We start from the raw sequence: 22548 nt of genomic DNA on the forward strand, positions 1-22548 counted from the left end.
ATTGATGTCTTGTAATTAGAGCATTTCCTCACTGCCCTATGTTCTCATTACGGGCATGTTATTAAGGAGAGAGATAGTGCTTCAGTGGATACGATTTTGGCGGATGCTTGTGGTAGTCAGCTTTCGTTCGCAGGTGCTTCAAGTTAGTACTTTTATATAGGCTATTTAAATCGCTGTTATTTGTATATCTAAATTAGCAGAATATATCATAACAAATGTTAACACTTTTTTTTTTTTTTACGCCAAGCTCCAGTGTTTATCTCAGTACATCATCAACACAGGCACTTGATTCTGGGGAAACTAATGTGTACCACAGGTGCTCGACGCGAGCTTGATGTTAAGAAAAAAAAAAAAAAAAAAAATAATCCAAAGGAAAAAAAATCATAGTGACAAAAATACCGTAGATTACCCCCATGACCCGTTCTGACATAGGACCCTCAATATCATAATAATATAATATGATTTTTTTCCTCTTTGGATTATTGTTTTTTTTGTTTTTTTTTAACATCAAGCTCGCGTCGAGCACCAGTGATGTGTACACGAACCACATATTAGTTTCCCCAGAATCAAGTGCCTGTGATCATCAGTACTATACTTTTAATTTTATTGTTCTTTTTATTGATAAAGAATTTTTTTTTTTTAAATATTGTGTCAGGCACAGGAGTCTGGCGTGCATATTTATAGTACAGATATTTTTTATTAATTTTTGTCACAAATTTCGTCCTATTTTATTTAAATGACCAGATTCTTGTAATTTTGCACCGATCCCCTGTTCTTGAATCGGCCCATATTTATCCACGACGACTTGTAAAGAAATCGTTACTTAAATTTTTTACCTGCAAATCATACATGTACCATATTATCCTATGTGATCATGATTTACATCTTGTCCTACTATGTAAGACATGGCACATGTTGATTTTGTTTCAATGACGCCCATAACATCAGCGTCAAGGTCTTACATGTAGGACTAGCTTTACATCTTAAATGATGGTTGGACATTAAAGAAAAACGTAACATTATGCACAGTAACTAAAACAAATAGCACACATTGATAAAAAAAAATAGTACAAACAATATGTTCATTACAGTGCTGGGAAAATTTTAAAAAGATCTTGCCTGGACAAATGAACAGCCTGCTTCCACATTTAATGTAGTTTCTAGGGGAAGTTAAAAGAAAACAAATTGCATTCATTATCTAATATGGTAGCAAAGTTCTGTTCATATGTAAAATGTAATGTTCTTGTTTTGCATGTGAAGTAAATATGACTTATTATTAATCAAACATAAGAAAATAATAATGAAGCAGAGCATTGTTGTGTATGTCAGTGCAGTCATGTATGCACATTTATTTAAGTATTAATTGTTATTTTATAGTTTAATGCTCACATAATTTAAATAAGTGTTTATTCAATCCTGATTGTCGAATGTTCTGTACATTACATATGATAAATAAAATTCCAGATGAAACTTATTGATCACAAAGACTTTTACAATTTTCACCAGCTAGTAAACTGGATCAAGAAAACAGGACAGTCTGATTAAAATCAGATCTCTACTGTTATACATGAAGATCTGACAGAGACCTTTTAGGTGTCATGTTCAGGCAACCTGTAATTACCATAATTGCTAATTTTATCAGCCATTCAGATGAAGTCTATTATCTTCACATTTGGAGATGGAGCAATGTGGATGAAGAGCATGAATGTGTTCCAAATGATTTGATTCACTTTAAGGTTTTTGAAAGCTTTATTTCTGTTGCTAGTTCAAAGGTCACTAGAACATGACCCCTAAGCGTTCATCATCAGATCTTCACATAGGACAGCGGAGATCTGATTTTAATCAGTTTGGAATGCAGGGTGTTGGAGCTATCATAACTGATAACAGGGTAGTACACAAATTGTTTTCAACATACTGCTTTCATTCTGAATTCACTGTGTGTGACATTCAATCCAGTTCATGCAGAAACACACCCTTAGGTTCACCTCATCCAAAAATGTCTGTTATTTAACATTGATTTTGCCATATGTACTTCGCAGGGCATGTAATTAAAAACCTTTTAAAGGAATATGGATGCATGACAATCTAGATAAAGTGAATAAATGCCTTTTAAAGGCATTTGTAATCAAATTTTGAAAAATGACACTCATTACTGAAATAGATGGTTCTGAATGCCACATGACATGTATGAATTTTACAATACTGACAGCATTATGTTCATTAAAGTAATTTGCTGGCTGATTTCAGAGCAAGGAATAAAATTTGCTTTATTTACACATTATAAGTAAAACGTGTCTCATGTTTTCCAACACACTTTCTTTTCCTCCCAATAATTGAAGAAACATGAGATTAAGAGATGAAACTGAGTATTCTTAACACATTGTATTGCATACCATATTGGTATTAAAGGTCACAGTAATATATTTTGTATTCTAAGTTTTCCTTCATACTTTCTTTTCCATTCTGTAACAATCGAGCCATTTGAAATTACAGAATGAAATTGGCTATATTTCTCTTGTACCACATTGGTTGTTTTATCTTTAAGGTCAAGGTCACATGCAATTTTTGTGCTTCAGTTGCATTTTCCACGTCAATTCAATAACTTATAAGCTGTTTAACAGTAATGAAATTTTTTATCTATTGTAACAAGATGTGATGTATGTCATAGGTCATGGTTGTTAATGTTGCTGCTTTATGTCTTGAGGTTTAGGGATAAATCATAGTGCATATAAACTTCTCTGATGACATCTTACCACAGTCACGGTTTTGTCATGAATGCCAAGATTACTAATCAATTTCTTCTCCATATTTTAAACTATTCCTGTCATGCCTTTTAAATTAGATATATGAAAAGTTGGATACTTTACTTCATTTGTTTGCCTAGTAACACTTCAAAAACGTCTGTCATAAGGGTCACAGCCAAAATTCATCTCTGTGTACTTATACTGGTTGCACCACACTTGACAGTGCACAGAAATTCACTGAATTTGCTTCATTGACTGTATCAGCATGAAATAATGTGAAATGATTTTAAAATAACTTTAAATTGTTCAAAATTTAATGATGGAAATAAGATGAGTAACCTTTGTCCCATTAAAAATCATCAGTATCACCAGTGAAACAACTGTTGTTGTTGTTGTTGTAGGGTTTAATGCCATTTTTCAGCACTAGATAGGCTATACATGGCGGCCAGTATAACTGGTGAAGGAAGAACCCTGGAAAACCCAGGGAAAAACAACCGACCCACGAGGTGCTACTGGCAGGCTTTCCCACGTACCCACGCTAGCCAAGCCTTGGACTTGAACCCACGCAGACAGAGGTGAGATGGCAGTGATCTGGAACGGTGAGCGCCTTAGACCACTCAGCCACTCGGGGCCCCACGAAACAACTGTCTTTTACCACTTAAATTGTGTTGGTATCTTAAAAATTTGACCTTTAATGTTCTCTGAAGTGGAAACCTGTTTTTTTAAAATGCAAAACACTGAAAAAGTAAGTTCAGGTAATTAATCTGTCATATTCTGTGGTAACAAGTTCATAGCTACAGCAGTGAAAATACAATTGAACATTCAGAGCAACATGGGTTATAATATAATTTTGTTGCAGATTATATTTCCGTAAAATTGTTGAGTGAAGCTATTGAAAGCACTTTTGAGTCCTTGGACTGCATTTTAGTTGAGCTTACTAAATGAATTGGGCATATATTTATTTAGCCATTATGTCACTGATAAGCTTATGATAAGTGTGTTCCATTCACATGACCTCAGACAAACCTTATCAGTTTCATGATAGCAGAGATGTTTCTTAGATACGTGGCTAAGGTACCTGGTAAAATATTAAATCAGGTGTGAAGACATTGGCTAAAATTGGGAATTCTGCATCATTTTGAAATCTTTCTCATTGGGACAGGCCCCATTTTTAGTCCTAGTTCACCCTTAACTAAATTGCTACATTCATTAATTTTGCTTCAAAGAAACGAGATACTAGTTCTATCAGCTGTTTGTGTCAGCTTATGGAAATTTGGTTAGTCTTGTCAGAAAAATGAATAAAATTAATAGAGAACAACCAGTTAGTCTGATTTTGCAGGTTAAGTTGGCATTGAGAAAGGGATGAAAAGACCTGTTTATTTCAGATTTTTCTAGTTGGTCCTATGAGAAAATGGTGCCAATCTGACATCCAGTATGACCACCAAAACATCAAAATCTTGTTAATGTTGTTGTTGTTGTTTTAGGGTTTAACACCATTTTTCAGCACACGATAGGCTATACATGGCGGCCAGTATTAATGGTGGAGGAAGAACCCGGGAAAACCCCTGAAAGAACCACCGACCCACGAGAAGCTACTGGCAAGCTTTCTCACATACCCACATAGGCTGAATCCTAGACTCGAACCCACGCAGACAGAGGTGAGATGGCAGTGATCCGTAACGGAGAGCGCTTTAGACCACTTGGCCACTCGGGAATTCCATCTTGTTAATGCTACTCCTCACAAAAAATTATCAATACCATGCATGCACTCATCCGAATCACAGCAGCCAACCAGCCAATTTGGCTTTGTGTGGCTGTTGAACTTCCAGCATACACATTACAGGGATGGTCCTGGCTTTTAAAAAGTTGTCGCAAAAAAATTGCCAGAATAAGTAGTGAATATTTTTCCAAGACTATTAATGTGATAGGCAATGAAAATTGAAAAAAAATGGGATAGTTATTACTTTATTGACAGCAAGCAACACAGCCATAATATGTGTGTGATCTAGATTTTTAACATAGCTTTAACAATTTTTCAGTCATATCACTACAATGTCTGCAGTGTGACAGTTTATAGTGATGTCTAGCACTGGGGCATCATGCTGCAGACATGTAGCATGATGTCCCACCCAGTCACATTATTCTGACACCATTAGTATATATATATATATATATATATATATTCTAAGTAGATCTCAGTTATAATTATGCTGGTAGCTAATGTTTTTGGGATGGAGTGTCGATGTAGGGTGGATAAATATGTTTTACAGAATCCTGTTAGTGCTTATAACCTTTTAATGCCAATAACCTTTTAATGCAATAACCTTTTATTGTTTTCATTTTCATTTCCAAATCTGCATTTGCCCTTTTTTTATAGACCAGCTTGAAGAAAGCTTACCACCGAAGGTTGTTTGGTTACCTGTACTGAATTCGCGTTAACAGTAGATAAGAGTTGACAATTATCATGGCTAAGATATTCCAGGATTATTTACAGCTATGCCATGTCAAGGTGACATCCTTTGAAAATCGATAATAAAGCCATGTGCATGTGCTTCAGATATATGAAGTAACCTTTATCTGCAAAGTTATTCATCAAGTTCGTGAGAATATTGCGTTTAGTATGATGCTTATTGTCCAAGACTGAGCTGCTTCATTATGTTTTTCATGATTTATAAACCACCATACAAGTTTTCTGAAACTTTATATTATTAATCCTAACAGACTTTTGATTACTTTGATGACAGTTGCGATGCATCTGAGAAAACTTATACATCATAATGCTCAGCTACGAGCTGGCTTATTAATACTGAATTCAAACTGTCGTCTTGGATCAGCATGGAGTTGTCTTCAGAGGTTGTATTGTACAAGAAAGACGTCAGATGTAGCAGGAGAGACATCAGGTGTTGATTCAGCACAAGTTTCAGTGGACCTCCCATTTCAAGCCAGGGTGGTTATTTGTGGAGGTGGAGTCACAGGTACCTCTGTGGCATACCATTTAGCAGACAGGGGATGGAATGATGTGGTTCTTTTGGAACAAGGCTTGTGAGTATCTGATTTTGTATGTTATTGTGCCCATTCTTTTGAAAGAAAACTTGTTGTATTGCACTTCACTTGAACTGGACCAAATATTCTATATTATCCCAGTGTATCCCCTAGGGGTGCAAGACTGAGAGTCAGAAATCTCCTTGGTGTCAAAACTGGGGGTCAGACTGAGTAAAAAACAAACTTTGGTATCGGACCTGGGGGTGAAATAAAAAATTTGGGGGTCAGTGAAGTGCAAATGAGGGTAAAGGAAACACTGTTATCCTGTCACTGAACTAAAGTCAGAGATTTATATATGTGCATTTTATTATGAAGTTCATTATTTCCTTAATTGTATAGAGGCACTTCTTCATCATAAATCAGATATTGTCACAGTTTAGAAAAGAAAAGAACTTATTGTGTTTATCTTACATGTATTTCCCTTTTTTCATAGTTTTCTTCTGTCTGTGCAGTGAATGAATACAATATTCCTATTTTAGGCGACTGGCATGCGGAACAACATGGCATGCGGCAGGTCTTGTTTCAATTTTGAAAGCAGATTTAATGACATCCAAACTTGTAAAATACAGCCGAAGTCTGTACCAGCAGTTTGAAGCAGATGGCAAGAGCGAGGGCAGTGGGGTTGGTATGTAGAAAAAATGAGCCACTTTTATTGTAAATTCCTTTGGCACAGTGCTTTTTAATTTGTTTCTAGTAGATGTCCAGTTTTTTATTCTGATGGGATTCAGAGAAGAACAATTTTCACATTTGAAATATGAGATTTACTATTTTTTAAAATAGCTGTCAGAAGATGATGTTGCATCAGCTGCTAGCTTGTAATGAGGGCACTGGTATGCCACATTTATTTATTTTCATGGATATAATTGTTTGTTGTTTAAAAAAAACAGATTTGTCAGTTCTTAAATTTATGGACTTTGCAGGCAGTCCCAGTTTTTTTAAAGGTTCATCATTTGTGTAGATTCTTTAAATCTTTGGTTTGTGGCAACCTTAAAATCCAGTAAAATTTGTACCATTTATTCTACAGTTCAATTCTAACTGCACAGACCTAGATCTGCCACTGCAGTATGTGTCAGCATATTTAGGTCTGTGCAGTTTGTTAGGAGTCATAAGTAGAATCAACAACATGGACAATGATCTGCCAGTGCACTGTGCAGTAGCAGAGCAGGGTCTATGTTGTTTCCAGTTGGACTGAACTTTTAATTTATTATATACAGTACACATAAAAAACAGAAAATTAATAACCTCCTCATACTTCATGTTTGAAGTGAAATACTTGATTTCAGTGACTTGAAATACAGTACAGCTCACATGTATTTTCAGAACCCCATGCATCGTGGTGGGTGACTTAATTCCCTCCACTTTCACTCTGTGATAATGCTCCTTGATGGGGCAATAAAAGTCCTACAAATCACCACTGCAACTTGGCTGGTACACATCGTTGATATGATGTGAAGTCAGCACAACTTTGGACAGGTATGGCCCTGCTGTTCCGAAAAGTTACATGGCTCCAACAATCTTTATTGACGGGCAATGATACAGTCCTTTCTTATTGGACTTGCCAGATACAGTGAGATCCACTTGCCTATCTGATGTTTCACAAGGATGCAAATGATAATGCTGATTTTATCAAGTATTTTCAGCATCAACTTACACATGCTTCTATGCCTGACAGACATGGTATTTGCAGTGCCACTATTCAAAGCAGAAACCTGATTTATAATCTTGGATGTGAAGCATGTTGAGGACAGCTTAAAGGTCATTCATTATCATTTTTATTCGCTTTCCCAAACAGTCATATTTTTGGTTTTGATGAGATGTTCACAAGGAGCCAAACACAAGGTCAGATTATATACAAAGCCTGACAGTAATGATACAATTTGGTATGCTGATAGTGTTGATGATTGATACAATTTGGTATGCTGATAGTGTTGATGATGGTAAAAATGTGTCTTCAAAACTGACATTGTGATAATCCCTTCAATGGCTGCAGAATCCCATTTGGTCTCATTTATGAGTTTTTCACATGCTCACAACAGACTCAAATGGAAAGCACTGTTCAGAAGTTTTCATGTCAAATAACTGCCAAATAAGGCATCAGTGCGACAGTACATGTATTCATATATTTCAGTACTTAATTTGGATGTGTCAGGAATATGTTCATACATTTGATCAGTTAATAGTGTCTTAAGTTTCGTTGCAGATGAATGGTCATCAGTAACCGACCAAAGAAATTATAGTTCGACAACAATTATGCTGCACATGCAAATCTGGTCTGCAGATTTCTCAAACAGACTTCACTGACTGATCTAATTTATTACTTTTCATTGAAACACCTGGGTATGGTTAAGCAGTCTATGGTTGACGTGCATTTTCATGCATGTTTTACTCATTCACCTGTTGCCCCTGAAAATTATAAATGCATTGCTGTGATTTTTTTTCTGATAAGGTGCTGTTTTGGAGCACATAGGTGGCCATTGATGCATCTGTGGAAAACTAGTAAAGATTTATAACTAGTAACTTAATCTGTTATATTTTCAAATAATAATCTTTCATCACAAAGTTATGGTTGGACTTAGCACTTAGCAGCTTGCACAAATCAAAAGCACCATATGAAATGATTGCAGGGTTCTACTGAGGCTTTTACCAGAAAAGTTAACTGAAAATGTCCCCATGTAGTTGACCAAAAACTAAATTAATCAGCGTATTGTGACCCATTTTTGTGGCATTAAAATGATCATAGTCAGAAGTGATTCAACTGCAAAAGTCCAGTGGAATAATTTCATTCCTTGCGGTGATTCCAGCACTTTTAACAGCTGTGGCTCCAGTGGTTGCGAAAGCGGCTGGTCTAGTGGCAGTTGAAACAGCATCTGGAATGGTTTTGACAAAGGCTGTAGTTGGAAAAAAATTAAATTTTTTTGACAAGTAAAACATTTTCGATTACAAGGAACAAATTTATCTCAGGCAGAGGTTTTCAACTACCCGATGCAACTTGCAAAAGAGCTTGCCACTAACCAATTTTAATTTTCTTGCCATGGTAAAGTCCAACATTTTCAGATTGTTGCTGGCATTGACCTAGGTATCCTTGTGATTTTTGAAGATTGAACTGGCAAAGTTAAAATGTCTGATGTGGACATTAAATATATTGTTGTGAGGCACAGTTGCACAAAACCCAGCCATGATCAATGAAAGCGGGAAATCAGAGACTCTGGTACATTGACTGCATTTATCAGAGACTATGTTGATAATGCAGATGCTACAACAAAACAATCTGGACGAATTTTGCCACACACTTCATGGGCATATTCAAGAACATATTAACCAGGGAAGGAGAGGCAAAACAGATTGGTATAGTACATGGTTGACTTTCACTGCTGTTAGGGATGACTTTGATACACTTAAACTTCACATCTTATAGGTGGGTCTGGATCATATTTGTCTTATTTGTTAGTTATAAACAAACAGATAGATAAAGGGTAAAATGACAATATTGTGATATGTTACCCTATTTGTGACAGTGGTATTTGTTTTTTTATTATTACATGTGATTCTGAACGTGGTAATGAAGTTGCAGAATTTGCAGACAAGCTGTTGGATCAGCTGACCAGTAATGCTAACATTGATAACAATTTCATGCAACTTATCAACAGATATCTGATTAAAATGGTGTTGCAGTGAAATATAATCTTGTTAATGGCCAAATAGAAATAAACCATTGGGACCACCATGATGTGCCAGTACCAACTCGAAGCCAGCTTGCTTGAAATCATTGAATCAGCATGCGACAATTCCCAATCACTGACAGTACAGCCGAGCATGAACATTCAGGGATTGTCTCTACAACGAGGAAGTGGAATTCACTGCTGAACACATCCTGGTTACATTTTTTTACCTATTATACACAAAAGTGTACTTAGTATGCATTGCATACAACCAGGTGAATGTACATGTGACATTTAAATATATAGAATATTTTCTCTTCCTACATTAATACTGGATATATTTCATCTTGTGGTACCAAAAATGCACTATTTTAACTAGCCACAATTTAAAATATGTTGTTTTTAGCGCCACAAGATGAGATATATCCAGTATTAACATAGAAAAAGAAAATTGTTTTTTTATTATATACCAAACTTGATCCTGAATCAAAGTTTAGAAGATTAAACTCATTCTTCACCACAACACTTCACCTCCACCATTTTTCTGTAAATTCACATCACTTTCTTTGGCAGAAGATATGAATATTCATAACCCAAGAAAGTGGTAGGATTTGGGTGACCAAATCTGTTAAAATAAATTACATTTTTGTCATGCTGTAAACTTTTTGACCCTATTTGAAAGCAAAAGCGAGTCCAATTCAACAATGCACTGCAGCAGGTTTATTGTTGTAGTCAAGGAAGTAAGGGGAGATAACTTCAGATAGATACAAATAGTGTCTGATCAGATTTCTCCTTCAAATGTGTTCCCCAATCACATTACGTTAGGAATATTATCCTGCTATCTTGCAAATCCAGCACTACTAAAAGATGAAAAATCATCTTTCCCTGTCTATATCTATAGACAGAAGGCAATAGCTCTTGCCTATTCCATCCCTGTGGTACCACAAGGTGTCACTAGTTTTTAGCTTCCCTTTTGTACAGACCACATGTTGTACAATTCATCCTCTGACAATCCAGTCATTTTTGTGTACCTGTGGACCTATCCAACATTCATTTTGGATTTATTGTGTGGATTTATTGATCTACAGCAGGTTGTATTCGTTATTTTACCATTTCTGTCAATTTTGTCTTTTAAGACCACCATCCTACCACACTATTGTTGACTTTACACAAAGTCATTATGAGTTACCCTACTTTTGACTTTGTTCACTGACTCAGTCCATTAGCAAAATTCTGAAGTGCTGCTATATATTTATGCTTGATTTGTTCATATTTCACACTGTTTTGATAGAATTATGGATTAATGATTCAGCATTGTGCATAAGTTCATAACAGCGCCATAGGTTTCTGATACAACACTTTCACTGCTCTATTAGTTACGATTGCTTTAGAAGCTTAGTAATTTCAATACATTACTAATTTCTGCTTTGTGTCATTTCAGCAGAATGTCAATTTAAAGATTTATAAACAACTTCAGAGCATGGAAGACTATGTATACACTGTTTGTTGTATGCAGCGTCTATAATATGTAGTCAGTGAAGGTCTGATCTTCCGTTTTAGCTAACTAGTCACTAATTTGCTATTCTATGATTTGTTTTCTTGTGTTGTTTCAGGAGAAAAGTTTACTGTATGCATGAAATGCACGTTCAGAACAATCTTACTTTCGGCATTGAAGGGAAGAAAATGGAACAAATCAAGGAAGACAACCTATGGTTCTTTGTTGATGATACTGATTCATTGGGGAGTATTCCCCAATTTTAGGCAGCCCATGAAACATAAGTACCCTTGCTAGTCCGAGCATGGCCTTTGGGCCTGTAAGTCCAGGTGCATGGGGTTCATGCTGGATCCATTGAAACCAACTCTTAATACTGCTGTATCATTACCAGCTGTCCAGCCATCACCAGCTGTCCCAAAATAGTCAACTGTTCAGCTGACACCGGCAGTCCAGCTGTCCCAGCATGGAGACCTTTTCATTGAAATGGTTCAGCCAGATAGCTCATACAGAGATCTTAGTGATTGATTTGTCCTTCAAGCCATGCAATTGGATTCTTATCATTACTACACTAGATATTTCAATGAGAAATCTGTCCATTCATCCAGGCCTTTGGTGCAGCTGGTACTGGTTATTGCCTGACCAACTTATGCACCATCAGCATTCGGGCCAACCACACGCCATTCACACTGGATTGTTGGATCTAATGCATATTAAAACTATACTGTTGCTGGCTGTTCAGCCATTCCAACATGGAAACCTTTTCATTGAATCAGTCCAGCCAACTATGAGTTAAAGGGATCTTAGTGATAGATCCATCCTTTCTGCCATACTGTCGGCGACATGCTCTTTCTATTTTGTAAATTTCAGTGAGAAATCTGTCTGTTCAGCCAGGCCTTCGGAGCGGCATGTATTGGTGATAGCCTGGCCTTCTTCTATACCACCAGCTGCCAGGCTGACCATTCGCCGGGCAAACCAGCTGGCAGTGCCGTACTTCTGTATGTTCACTGCTTGTCTGCAAGGGAGAGCTAGTGTCATTTTCATAGGGATGGAATTGATTCTTCATACCACCTGGTATATCTTCACTAGATCTATAAGTAGACCCATTTGGACCTTGACACACAGTGTGTGCAATGGAACTCCTTCAGATCCAACAATTGAATGGACTGTAGTTTAGCTTTCAAGCCACTGTTGAATTTTATGGGTGTTGGCTACTTCACAATGCCATCCCCCTTGCCACTGCTCTAAATAATTGGTAGATCTCGATGAGGAAGAAGAGACAGACTTAAGGTGACAGATGACTTCAGAACTGACCTCCCGGCACTTTACCAGAATGTAGTAGTTCTTCATATAAACGCTTGTCTGTTTATAGGGCAGACAAATCTGCTTCATGCCCATTAGAGCTGGCTTGGGATACCATTGCCGACTCCTGGACAGCCACAGCCAGGATTGCTAGGGTGAATGACCAGGGCTACTCACCATACCATGGCCAATACTTTGACGGGTTCAGCCAATCTACTCTTGATACGACATGTAGCATGTGTGCAATCCATGTCTCTCCAACCTTATCATACCCTTCCTGTCCAGGTGACCCTGTTTGGATCACTGATTCTTTGGCAGAAGAATAGATGAGTGTGTGTATTTCAGATTTTTAACATAACTTTAATGATTTTTCAGAGTGTGTTGTGATTTGGATTTTTTTATGTAGCTTTAACAATTTTTCAGTCACATCGCTATTATGTCTTCAGTGTGCCAGTTTATAGTGATGTCTAGCACTGGGATGTCATGCTGCAGACGTGTAGCATGATGTCCCACCCAGTCACATTATCCTGAAACCAGCCCAACCAGTCCTGACTCTAATCTCATAATGCTGAGTGCCATGCAAGGAAGCTGCTAGTACCATTTTTTTAAGTCTTTGGTATGACTGTGCCGTTGTTCGAACCCGCAACCTCCTGTATCCAACATAGATGTTCTAGCCACTTGTCCACTGGAGTGGTGAGGAAGAATAGAGCAAGTTCAGAGGCAGGCAGCTCAGGAACTGCCCCACAACCCATACGAGCATTTGGAACCACTCAGTCCCATCATTGTGAAGGGATGTTAAGTGGCCTCAGTCACATGTGCACCAACATCGATCCCAATGAAGCATATAGAGGCAGTAAGAAACCAGTTTTTGAGCTCACTGGATCTCCCTCAGAATGGGCAGAATGATCCAGGTCAGTTGGAGGGGTTTTGGGTTTCATTCATGAACAGTGCCCTCCTCCTCTCCCCTCTTCACAAATACACCTTTCTGTGGAATGGGTATGCCATCAATCTCGATCTGACCGACACATATTTTTCACATCCCTATCCACCCCATATCATGAGCATTGTCTCCTCATTAGGTCCAACAAATCTGTGGTTGTGACCTATCTCCTCAAACAGGGAGGCATGAATACACCTGACTGGTTTATTCTGATTTGTCGGTTCCTGTGTTGGTGCAACAATCTCATTCAAATCAGACACATTCCCAGCAGACTCGGTGTCTTGGCCAAGACTAAATCCAGAAGTGGTCATGTCCTTCACATAGAATGGTCTCTCCCTCAATCAGTCTTCACTTGGATTTGCGCACTTCAGGGGCATCCAATAAATCGACCTCATGACAAGAGTGTGGAATCACAAGCTACCCACCTTCATCTCTCCAGTTCCAGACCCAAAACTTGAGCCATAGCCCCAAGAAGACACTCACCCAGGCTGCATCTATTGCTCTAAGATCAACACTTCTGATAAATGGAATCAAACTATGGGCAGCAGAGGAAACAAAAGTTCCCTCCCCCTCATCATCTGAATTTACTTGTTTTTCTCTCACAGAACCCCCAAGGAGGGTAGGCAGACCAAACAAAGAGTAAAAGCTGGGTGAGAGGCTTAGCTCTTCAGCTTGAAAAGCACTCAGTGTCCCAACCCTTTATGGGACCAACTTCTTTGGTGGCATGTGAGGGCCCTCCAGGGGAGGGACTGAACATTCAAGGAGTTGATTGCATCACCTGAAAGGATGTTGATAACTCCCAAAAGGGAGGTGGAGTGACATACAAGTGTGTTGCTCTCTCCCATTAGGTAATTGGAGCATCACATAAGTGTGTTGCTCCCACTCACCTCCATTACTACATTTTGGACATTATTCAGTGGTGTAAACTTTATGCTTCTTTATGAATGGATGCTAGTTCCCTAGAATGTGAAACTGCTGCAGACTTAAATATTCATCAGACAGATTCTCTATATTTGTATGCCACTTTTTGTATACATATACTCTAGACATCACATTAAACTGCCTCACTGCATACATCTTTGTGTTATGACTGAAAAATTGATGCTATTGACACAGTTTATGGAGCTGATGATGTTGACACAGTATATGAAGTTGATGGTATTGACACAGTAAATGGAGCTGATGATATTGGCACAGTATATGGAGCTGATGATATTGGCACAGTATATGGAGTCAGTGCTATTGACACAGTATATGGAGCTGATGATATTGGCACAGTATATGGAGTCAGTGGTATTGACACAGTATATGGAGCTGATGATATTGGCACAGTATATGGAGTCAGTGGTATTGACACAGTATATGGAGCTGATGATATTGGCACAGTATATGGAGTCAATGGTATTGACACAGTATATGGAGCTGATGATATTGGCACAGTATATGGAGTCAGTGGTATTGATACAGTATATGGAGTTGATAGTATTGATACAGTATATGGAGTTGATATTGACATAGTATATGGAGTCGAAGGTATTGACACAGTATATGGTGTTCATGCTATTGACACAGTATATGGAGTTGATATTGGCACAGTATAAGGAGGTGAAGGTTGACACAGTGTATGGAGTTGATGGTATTGAAACAGTAAATGGAGTTGATGGTATTGATACAGTATATGGAGTTGATGTTATGGACACATTATATGGTGTTGATGCTATTGACACAGTATATGGAGTTGATGATATTGACACAGTATATGGAGTTGATGGTATTGATACATTATATGGAGTTGATGGTATTGATACAGTATATGAAGTTGATGGTTTTGGCACAGTATATGAAGTTGATGATATTGACACAGTATATGGAGTTGATGATATTGACACAGTATATGGAGTTGATGGTATTGACACATTATATGAAGTTGATGATATTGACACAGTATATGGAGTTGATGGTATTGACACATTATATGGTGTTGATGCTATTGATACAGTATATGGAGTTGATGATATTGACACAGTATATGAAGTTGATGATATTGACACAGTATATGGAGTTGATGATATTGACACATTATATGGTGTTGATGCTATTGATACAGTATATGGAGTTGATGATATTGACACAGTATATGAAGTTGATGATATTGACACAGTATATGGTGTTGATGCTATTGATACAGTATATGGAGTTGATGATATTGACACAGTATATGAAGTTGATGATATTGACACAGTATATGGAGTTGATGGTATTGATACAGTATATGGAGTTGATGGTATTGACACAGTATATGAAGTTGATGGTATTGATACAGTATATGGAGTTGATGATATTGATACAGTATATGGAGTTGATGGTATTGACACATTATATGGTGTTGATGCTATTGATACAGTATATGGAGTTGATGATATTGACACAGTATATGAAGTTGATGATATTGACACAGTATATGGAGTTGATGATATTGACACATTATATGGTGTTGATGCTATTGATACAGTATATGGTGTTGATGCTATTGATACAGTATATGGAGTTGATGATATTGACACAGTATATGGAGTTGATGATATTGACACAGTATATGGAGTTGATGATATTGACACAGTATATGGAGTTGATGGTATTGATACATTATATGGAGTTGATGGTATTGATACAGTATATGGAGTTGATGGTATTGATACAGTATATGAAGTTGATGATATTGACACAGTATATGAAGTTGATGGTATTGATACAGTATATGGAGTTGATGGTATTGACACATTATATGGTGTTGATGCTATTGATACAGTATATGGAGTTGATGATATTGACACAGTATGTGGAGTTGATGCTATTGATACAGTATATGGAGTTGATGGTATTGATACAGGATATGAAGTTGATGGTTTTGGCACAGTACATTTAGTAATTGGTGTTGACATATTATAGGAAGAAGAAAGTTGAATAATAAAAGTATTGCAAAATCGATGTTCTCACATTGTCATTGTTATAGGTTTTGTGTCAGTCATATTGGCCCATGTCTTGTATAGTCCTAAAGCACCACCAAGTGTTGCTGCAACAACAAATTGGGCCATTGTGACTGACTTTAGACCTATATCAGGACCAGTTGAAAGTGATAGGCCTATTTAGAGCAAACTGTGTCACTGTTACCATAAACTGTGTCAATGTTACTATAAACTGTGTCACTGTTACCATGAACTGTGTCACTGTTACCATAAACTTTGTCACTGTTACCATACTTTCTATATTTTATCATCATTGCTTATGAATATTGACTCCTGCTACATAGAAGTATACTCTGAGTTCATTTCACTAAAAAATATTTTTAGGTTGGAAGACATGTGGCAGCTTGGACCTTGCTCGTACCAAGGACAGAATGATAGAACTGAAGAGAAAAAAAGACAAGGCAATGTATGTAGCATATTATGCTACATTCAGGTCATATTCCAATGACTGAATTATTTTTTTCTTTTGTTGGGCATACATTTTCATCATTGGCAAAAAAGAACATTTGTTTCTTAAATCTGTGGATATGTTTATAATTAGAAAGAGTTAGGTGTCCAATTCTTAACACATATTAACTGTTATTTTAGGCTTCTTGAAGTCTTTGTTTTTTTTTTTTATAACAGTGAAATCCCACAAAATTGATACCAACCAAAGAACAGTGAATTCACAGCACATGTATTTGACTACTGTAATATCATTTATTTTTGTGGTTTTGTATTTAAAAAAAGAAGGCATTTTCCTGGGTACTTAAATTCATGGTTTTGCCTGTCAAGATTTTCATATTAGTAGGTATTTAATTTCTTGGTTTAACCTCTACAAGGGGCCCTGAGTGGTCTAAAGCGCTCTCTGTTACGGATCACTGCCATCTCACCTCTGTCTGCGTGGGTTCGAGTCTTGGATTCAGCCAACATGGGTATGTGAAAAAGCTTGCCAGTAGCTTCTCGTGGGTCGGTGGTTCTTTCTGGGGATTTTTCTGGGTTCTTCCTCCACCATTAATACTGGCCGCCATGTATAGCCTATCGTGTGCTGAAAAATGGCGTTAAACCCTACAACAACAACAACAATAACCTCTACAAATACCCAAAATAAAGAATACAAAAGAATACAACTATGCCGATGCAAACGGCGGTCACTTTAATGTTTAAAACAATGCTACACTGTACCAACTGTATGAGCACAAATTAAAGACCTAGCAAGTTCAATACTTACACTGTGTTTTCGAACAACAAAACAGGGGCGGGGGGCATCATCCTATGTGGCTCATTTTTTATTGGGGATTCAAATTCGTGGTTCAGGGCAACAACAAAAACCACAAAAATTGGTCCCCCACAAAAATTGATGATACTACAGTATCACAATAGATTGACTAGAAATTATTTAGTTATATTGAATTTAAGTTAAATATTATTGTAAACTGTCACTGTTATTGACTCATTTAATAGAAATGGTGTATTTATTCCATTACTGGATTCAAGATTAGTAAAAAAAAAGATCCATTAATCAAACATTTTTCATGAGGATAGATCATCATGAAAAGACTACTAGCTCAGTACAACTTAAATAGTCATTGCACTGTAATACAGTTATTGTCTTTGGATGAGTTTAATACAAGGATTCATGAATTCCTGGAAAAGTAAAAATTCACAGAACTGCGGGCTGATTTGTATTTTATTTCATATTGGATTAGTGATGTTTAAATTAAATATGCATCAAAAGCTCAGACAAAGTAGAATATTTGGTCATTAAATTAAATTTAAGAGTGGAATTAATAAATACAAAAAAGAATAAACAGCAATAGTTCAGAGATGGGTGTGTGTGTGTTGCCCTGCAATTTCAAAAGACATCAGTTCAGTGCATGTATTTTTAAATGGCAGTCAGAAGGATGCATGCAAGAATACACATACAGACACTGCATCATTGATAAGTGACGTATACTCAAGCAGGGCTGTCTGCTTTGAATAGAAAACGTTATTAGCCATCAGGCCAGTCTGTGTAATCTTCTGTCATATCAACCTGTTATCTGCACTCAAGGGTTATGTTTTGTTATAAGAAAGATGGCTTCTGTTAATTTAACTATTTAATACAGAATGAAGTATTTGTTTATGAGATTTGTGACTAATGACAATCAGACGATATGGTTAGTTTGGCAACAAGTAAGTGACCACCATTTTCAAACTTATTTAGCACATATACAGTATTTCTCGCAGCATTTCTTGTACATCTGTGGAATAGCAGGAGGTGGGCTCAAATGAAGAATTTTCTAAAATTAAAATTTGCTAATATTTCTGAAAATGGAGGATTAACATTTTGGCTTATTTTGGAGTAACACAGTACAGTATTCGCTAATTGTATAATCTATTCTCAGCAGCAAGCAGTATAGACACAGATCTACCATCAAAGAATACAATAGCAGATCATGGTTTGCACATTTTGCTTGAAATTGTAAATTGAATGAAGAATGTGGACCATGGTTTCTCAGTGTATATTTGATGGCAGACCTGGGTTTGTGCTATTTTCTGTTCATTTTACATTGTATGTGGGTATATATGGTACTTAAAGAGATATTGTTTGCCCCAGTGCTTTGGAGGAAGAGTGCCACTTATATAGTACATAACAAGAAATAGAAAAATTCATTACCAGGGAGCCCTGGACCAGGGATAGAAAAATCCCATTGTCTGGGATCCCTGGACATGAACAGTACTTAACCAGGGAAAGTATTAGTTGTTTACAGTTGTTGTTGTTGGATTTAATGCCATTTTCAGCACAAGAGAGGATATACATGGTGGCCACTATCAATGGTGGAAGAAGAACCCTGAAAGAACCATCAACCCATGAGAAGCTACTGGCTAGCTTTCTCACATACCCACAAGTTGTTTATAGAATTTAATTTTTAAAAATCAATGATTCTGGTCACGTGGACAGTGGACTTGATTTTGTAAATGGTCAGCTACAAAATGTTAACCTACATAATTTTACATAACCCATAACCCATAGCATATAATAGATAAAAAACTAAAACTAACAAACAGTGAAAATGAATATACAGTGATCCCCCTCTTATATGGCCACCCCTTCTGCATCAGCAAAGTGGCCTTTATAAGACAGATGGCCTTTCTAGAGGGGGACTAAATTTGTTGTGAGAAGTATATGTAATGTACATAGTATGAAACCTACATACTTCAAATCATTTAATATCTTCGTTTAAAAGTAACATTAATTATTAAAAGTTCTTGTTATAATGAAAGACTTATTACAGCTGAATATACATTAACAGTTCTTATTCTTGGCATAAGTGTGATATGCAAGCGGGTATTGCTGTCATGCCCATTGCAAAACCATTCAAAAACATCATTTAAATCTTGGTACATACATAATTCACTTTCCATTTGCTCCATTTTCCCACTGCTGATGAATAACTTCCTTATCGGTTATGATGTTGTTTATTCGAGTCTTTTCTACATAAAATTGTTCAGCAAGTCTACCCTCCTACCCAATGTTGAATAGAGTCTTCTAAAATAATACATCTCCGGTTGCATGATGACATGTTAATGTTTGGTAATGATTTATTTGGATGTGTTATCTGTATGTGATTTAATTATGCAGACAATTTTTTTTCTCGAGTGGATGAAATGGCTTCTTCATAAAGGAAGCAACAAATGTCTTGTCACATGATATTTTAGTCTTGTACCCTATTTTGTTCATGGTTAAGTTCTCTGTGTATGTGTTATGTGTTAAGGCACAACATCTGTTTTTGGCCTATGCTGTCCCTGTTATGATCTTGACAATTACATCTGGTTATAATCATTAAAGAAAAAACTCGACAGCCCAAAACTCTATCATAACAATGTTGAGCTCATTTCCTGTAAACGTCGGCTTTTATAGACAGTAATATAATGTTAATGTTTCTGTTACATGTACTTTAGTCAACAATTCTTTCAGTAATAGAAACTTGACATTGGGAGACATGTATCGACGCTAGAGATAATCTGATTACTTACCTTATGTTCTGGATACATTTGGAGAAGAAAAAAGAGGCTGCTCGTGAGGGAACATTTTCCATTTTTGTACTAATATGCTGGCTGCTGGTCGTGCTAGAGGGGTGACTGTTCTTGAGGGGTACTTTTGAATATAAACTCATTGGTGCCAGGGTTTTCTGGCTGTAAGAAGTGGGTGGCCTTTGGTCAGGGGGCCGTTAAAGAGGGGGACTACTGTACATAACATAAAGTAATACAAGTATGTATCATTTGAACACTTTTGCTGTCTGAAAACAATAATGTGAAGACTTGTATCATTATTTTATCAGAGGTGTATTCTTTTATTCCATTGAAATTTCAGTAACAGATCACAATGTACTGAGGAAATAAATCCTAATCGTTTTGGTGCAGATAATTGTTCATTAATTTTGGGGCAATTGCTGTAATTTACAGATGGGCAGCCAGGTTTTTAAAGCGATATAAGGATATAATTTGTTTCGATTGCTATGGTTGAAGACTGTTGCTTGTATGGTACTTAAAGAAATGATTTGCTTTCAGTGGATTGGATGAAGAATGTCACATGCTGTTGCCCAAGGATATCAAGAAGCAGTGCCCATGGATCAAGTATGATGATCTGCAGGTATGTTCTGTAAATTCTCTTCTCTTTATGGGTTATCAGTATGGTTTGATTTCATGCTTGTTACAAACCACGAAGAAGATGTGAATTTAAAGACCAAACAAAAATGAATCCATTCTGGAGAAAATTCCAACCCATTTATAAACTTGTCATATTGTGTTATGATGTTATCCATTCGTATGTCCATCCGTTTAGTTTCTGCTCAGTAATTCTCCACCATTATCAAACTCTGTAAGTAGCTTGCATATACACAAAGAAGAAACCTACTGATTTCGGGCTGAAAAGGTCAAAGATCAAGGTCACATGCACTGAAAGAAGGAAATGTTTCCATACAATAAATTTACTTGTATGCAAGATACATTGATTAGACCTTTTAAATGGTTTGCATTTGAGATGAAAAAGACAGTGACTTTAAGAAGAGCAATGGTTTCAGCACAATATATTGAATTTTTTTATCACCTGCTTTGACCAGACTTTGTGGATGGCTTGTGTTTGTAAACTTAAAGAATGAGACAAAGAAGTGGAAGGTTTGAGACTTTATACTTTTAAGTTTTAATGTATTTGTCAAATTGAACAGGTTCCACTTTTCATCCTTTAAATTAGATTATAATTAAATGCATTTATATTTGTACTTTCTCTAATTTCCTTACCGCTCTGGTGGCCTAGTGTTTAGAGCGTCCACCTTGGATGCGTGAAGTTATGGGTTCAATCCCCGACCGAGTCAAACCAAAGACTTACAAAAATGGTACTAACAGCTGCTTCATTTGGCGCTCAGCATTTAGAGGTTATTGTTAGGACTGGTTGGTCTGGTGTCAGAATAATGGGACTGGGTGGGACATCATGCTACGTGTCTGCAGCATGATGCCCCAGTGCTAGACATTACTATAAACTGCCACATTGCAGACATCATAGCGATATGACTGAAAAATTGTTAAAGCTACGTTAAAACAATCCAAATCACACCACACTCTGGTTTCCTTTGAGATTCTATTCCAAATTAGTGGCCCTTAATATTGAAAACTTTTCATGAGTTCTTTATTTGGTTTTGGATTGGAAAGTTGGTTAGCTGAAATTGATCTTAAGTTGGGAGAGTTGCTTGTTTTATAGCATGAAATAGTTCCTTTAGATGTAATGGGGCCATGTTGTTTGAAACTTTATGCATAAGTCTAGCCTTTCTCAAATATATTTGTTTGCTACTGTTAGCAGTTTGATATCATTCATATTACATAGCTGCCAACCCTCACGAATTTGGTGTGAATTTCACGACTTTTTCAGCGATTCACGGATTCACGCCGTAAGACAAAAGTTCACGAATTTTCTGATCCTCAATTATTTTAAATCTTTAATAAATAAAAAAACCGATTTCCCGTTAAGCGCTAGTCGTGATATTCGCAGTTGCCAAAACGGTCCGGTACCACTGGTCACGATATTAGTAGATCTACAGCCGATTAGTACAGTTGGCCCGGTCGCAAGCATTTTAGCCTATTTTAATCTATATGTATAAGAGTAATTTTACAAGTGCTTTTGAGAGAAACTGGGGCCTAACCAGAAATTTGCTCCGCGCATGCGTCAAAACACTGATTCGAGTTACCGTTCAGCATCACATGTAAGATTTTGAAAATGTCTTCACCACCAAGGAAAAAGAAATGTATTACTCAAAAAGTGAAGTTTAATTTGGAATATATCAAAAATTGGCCGTGCATTCTGCCATTAAACATTGATATTCATTCA

At 36.8% G+C, this 22548-nt stretch overlaps 1 protein-coding gene across 5 annotated transcripts in view; it reads left to right on the forward strand.

Moving 5' to 3' along the window:
• Positions 1 to 18: 18 nt before the first annotated feature.
• Positions 19 to 22548, forward strand: part of LOC149782801 (pyruvate dehydrogenase phosphatase regulatory subunit, mitochondrial-like) — a 107625-nt gene continuing 85095 nt past the window's right edge. Inside the window, exons 1-5 of one of the 5 annotated variants that reach the window (XM_089934314.1) lie at positions 19 to 142; positions 5122 to 5786; positions 6266 to 6411; positions 16530 to 16611; positions 20739 to 20820. In XM_089934314.1, the coding sequence (XP_089790440.1) occupies positions 5482 to 5786; positions 6266 to 6411; positions 16530 to 16611; positions 20739 to 20820 (615 nt within the window). In that variant the 5' untranslated portion in view covers positions 19 to 142; positions 5122 to 5481. The remainder of the gene's footprint in view (positions 143 to 5121; positions 5787 to 6265; positions 6412 to 16529; positions 16612 to 20738; positions 20821 to 22548) is intronic. The other 4 variants (XM_089934317.1, XM_089934318.1, XM_089934316.1 and 1 more) reach the window with 4 other exon arrangements.

Source organism: Sinohyriopsis cumingii, chromosome 15, assembly GCF_028554795.1.
Source record: "Sinohyriopsis cumingii isolate HCF-2022 chromosome 15, ASM2855479v2, whole genome shotgun sequence".
In the NCBI taxonomy this organism is placed as follows: Eukaryota; Metazoa; Mollusca; class Bivalvia; order Unionida; family Unionidae; genus Sinohyriopsis; species Sinohyriopsis cumingii.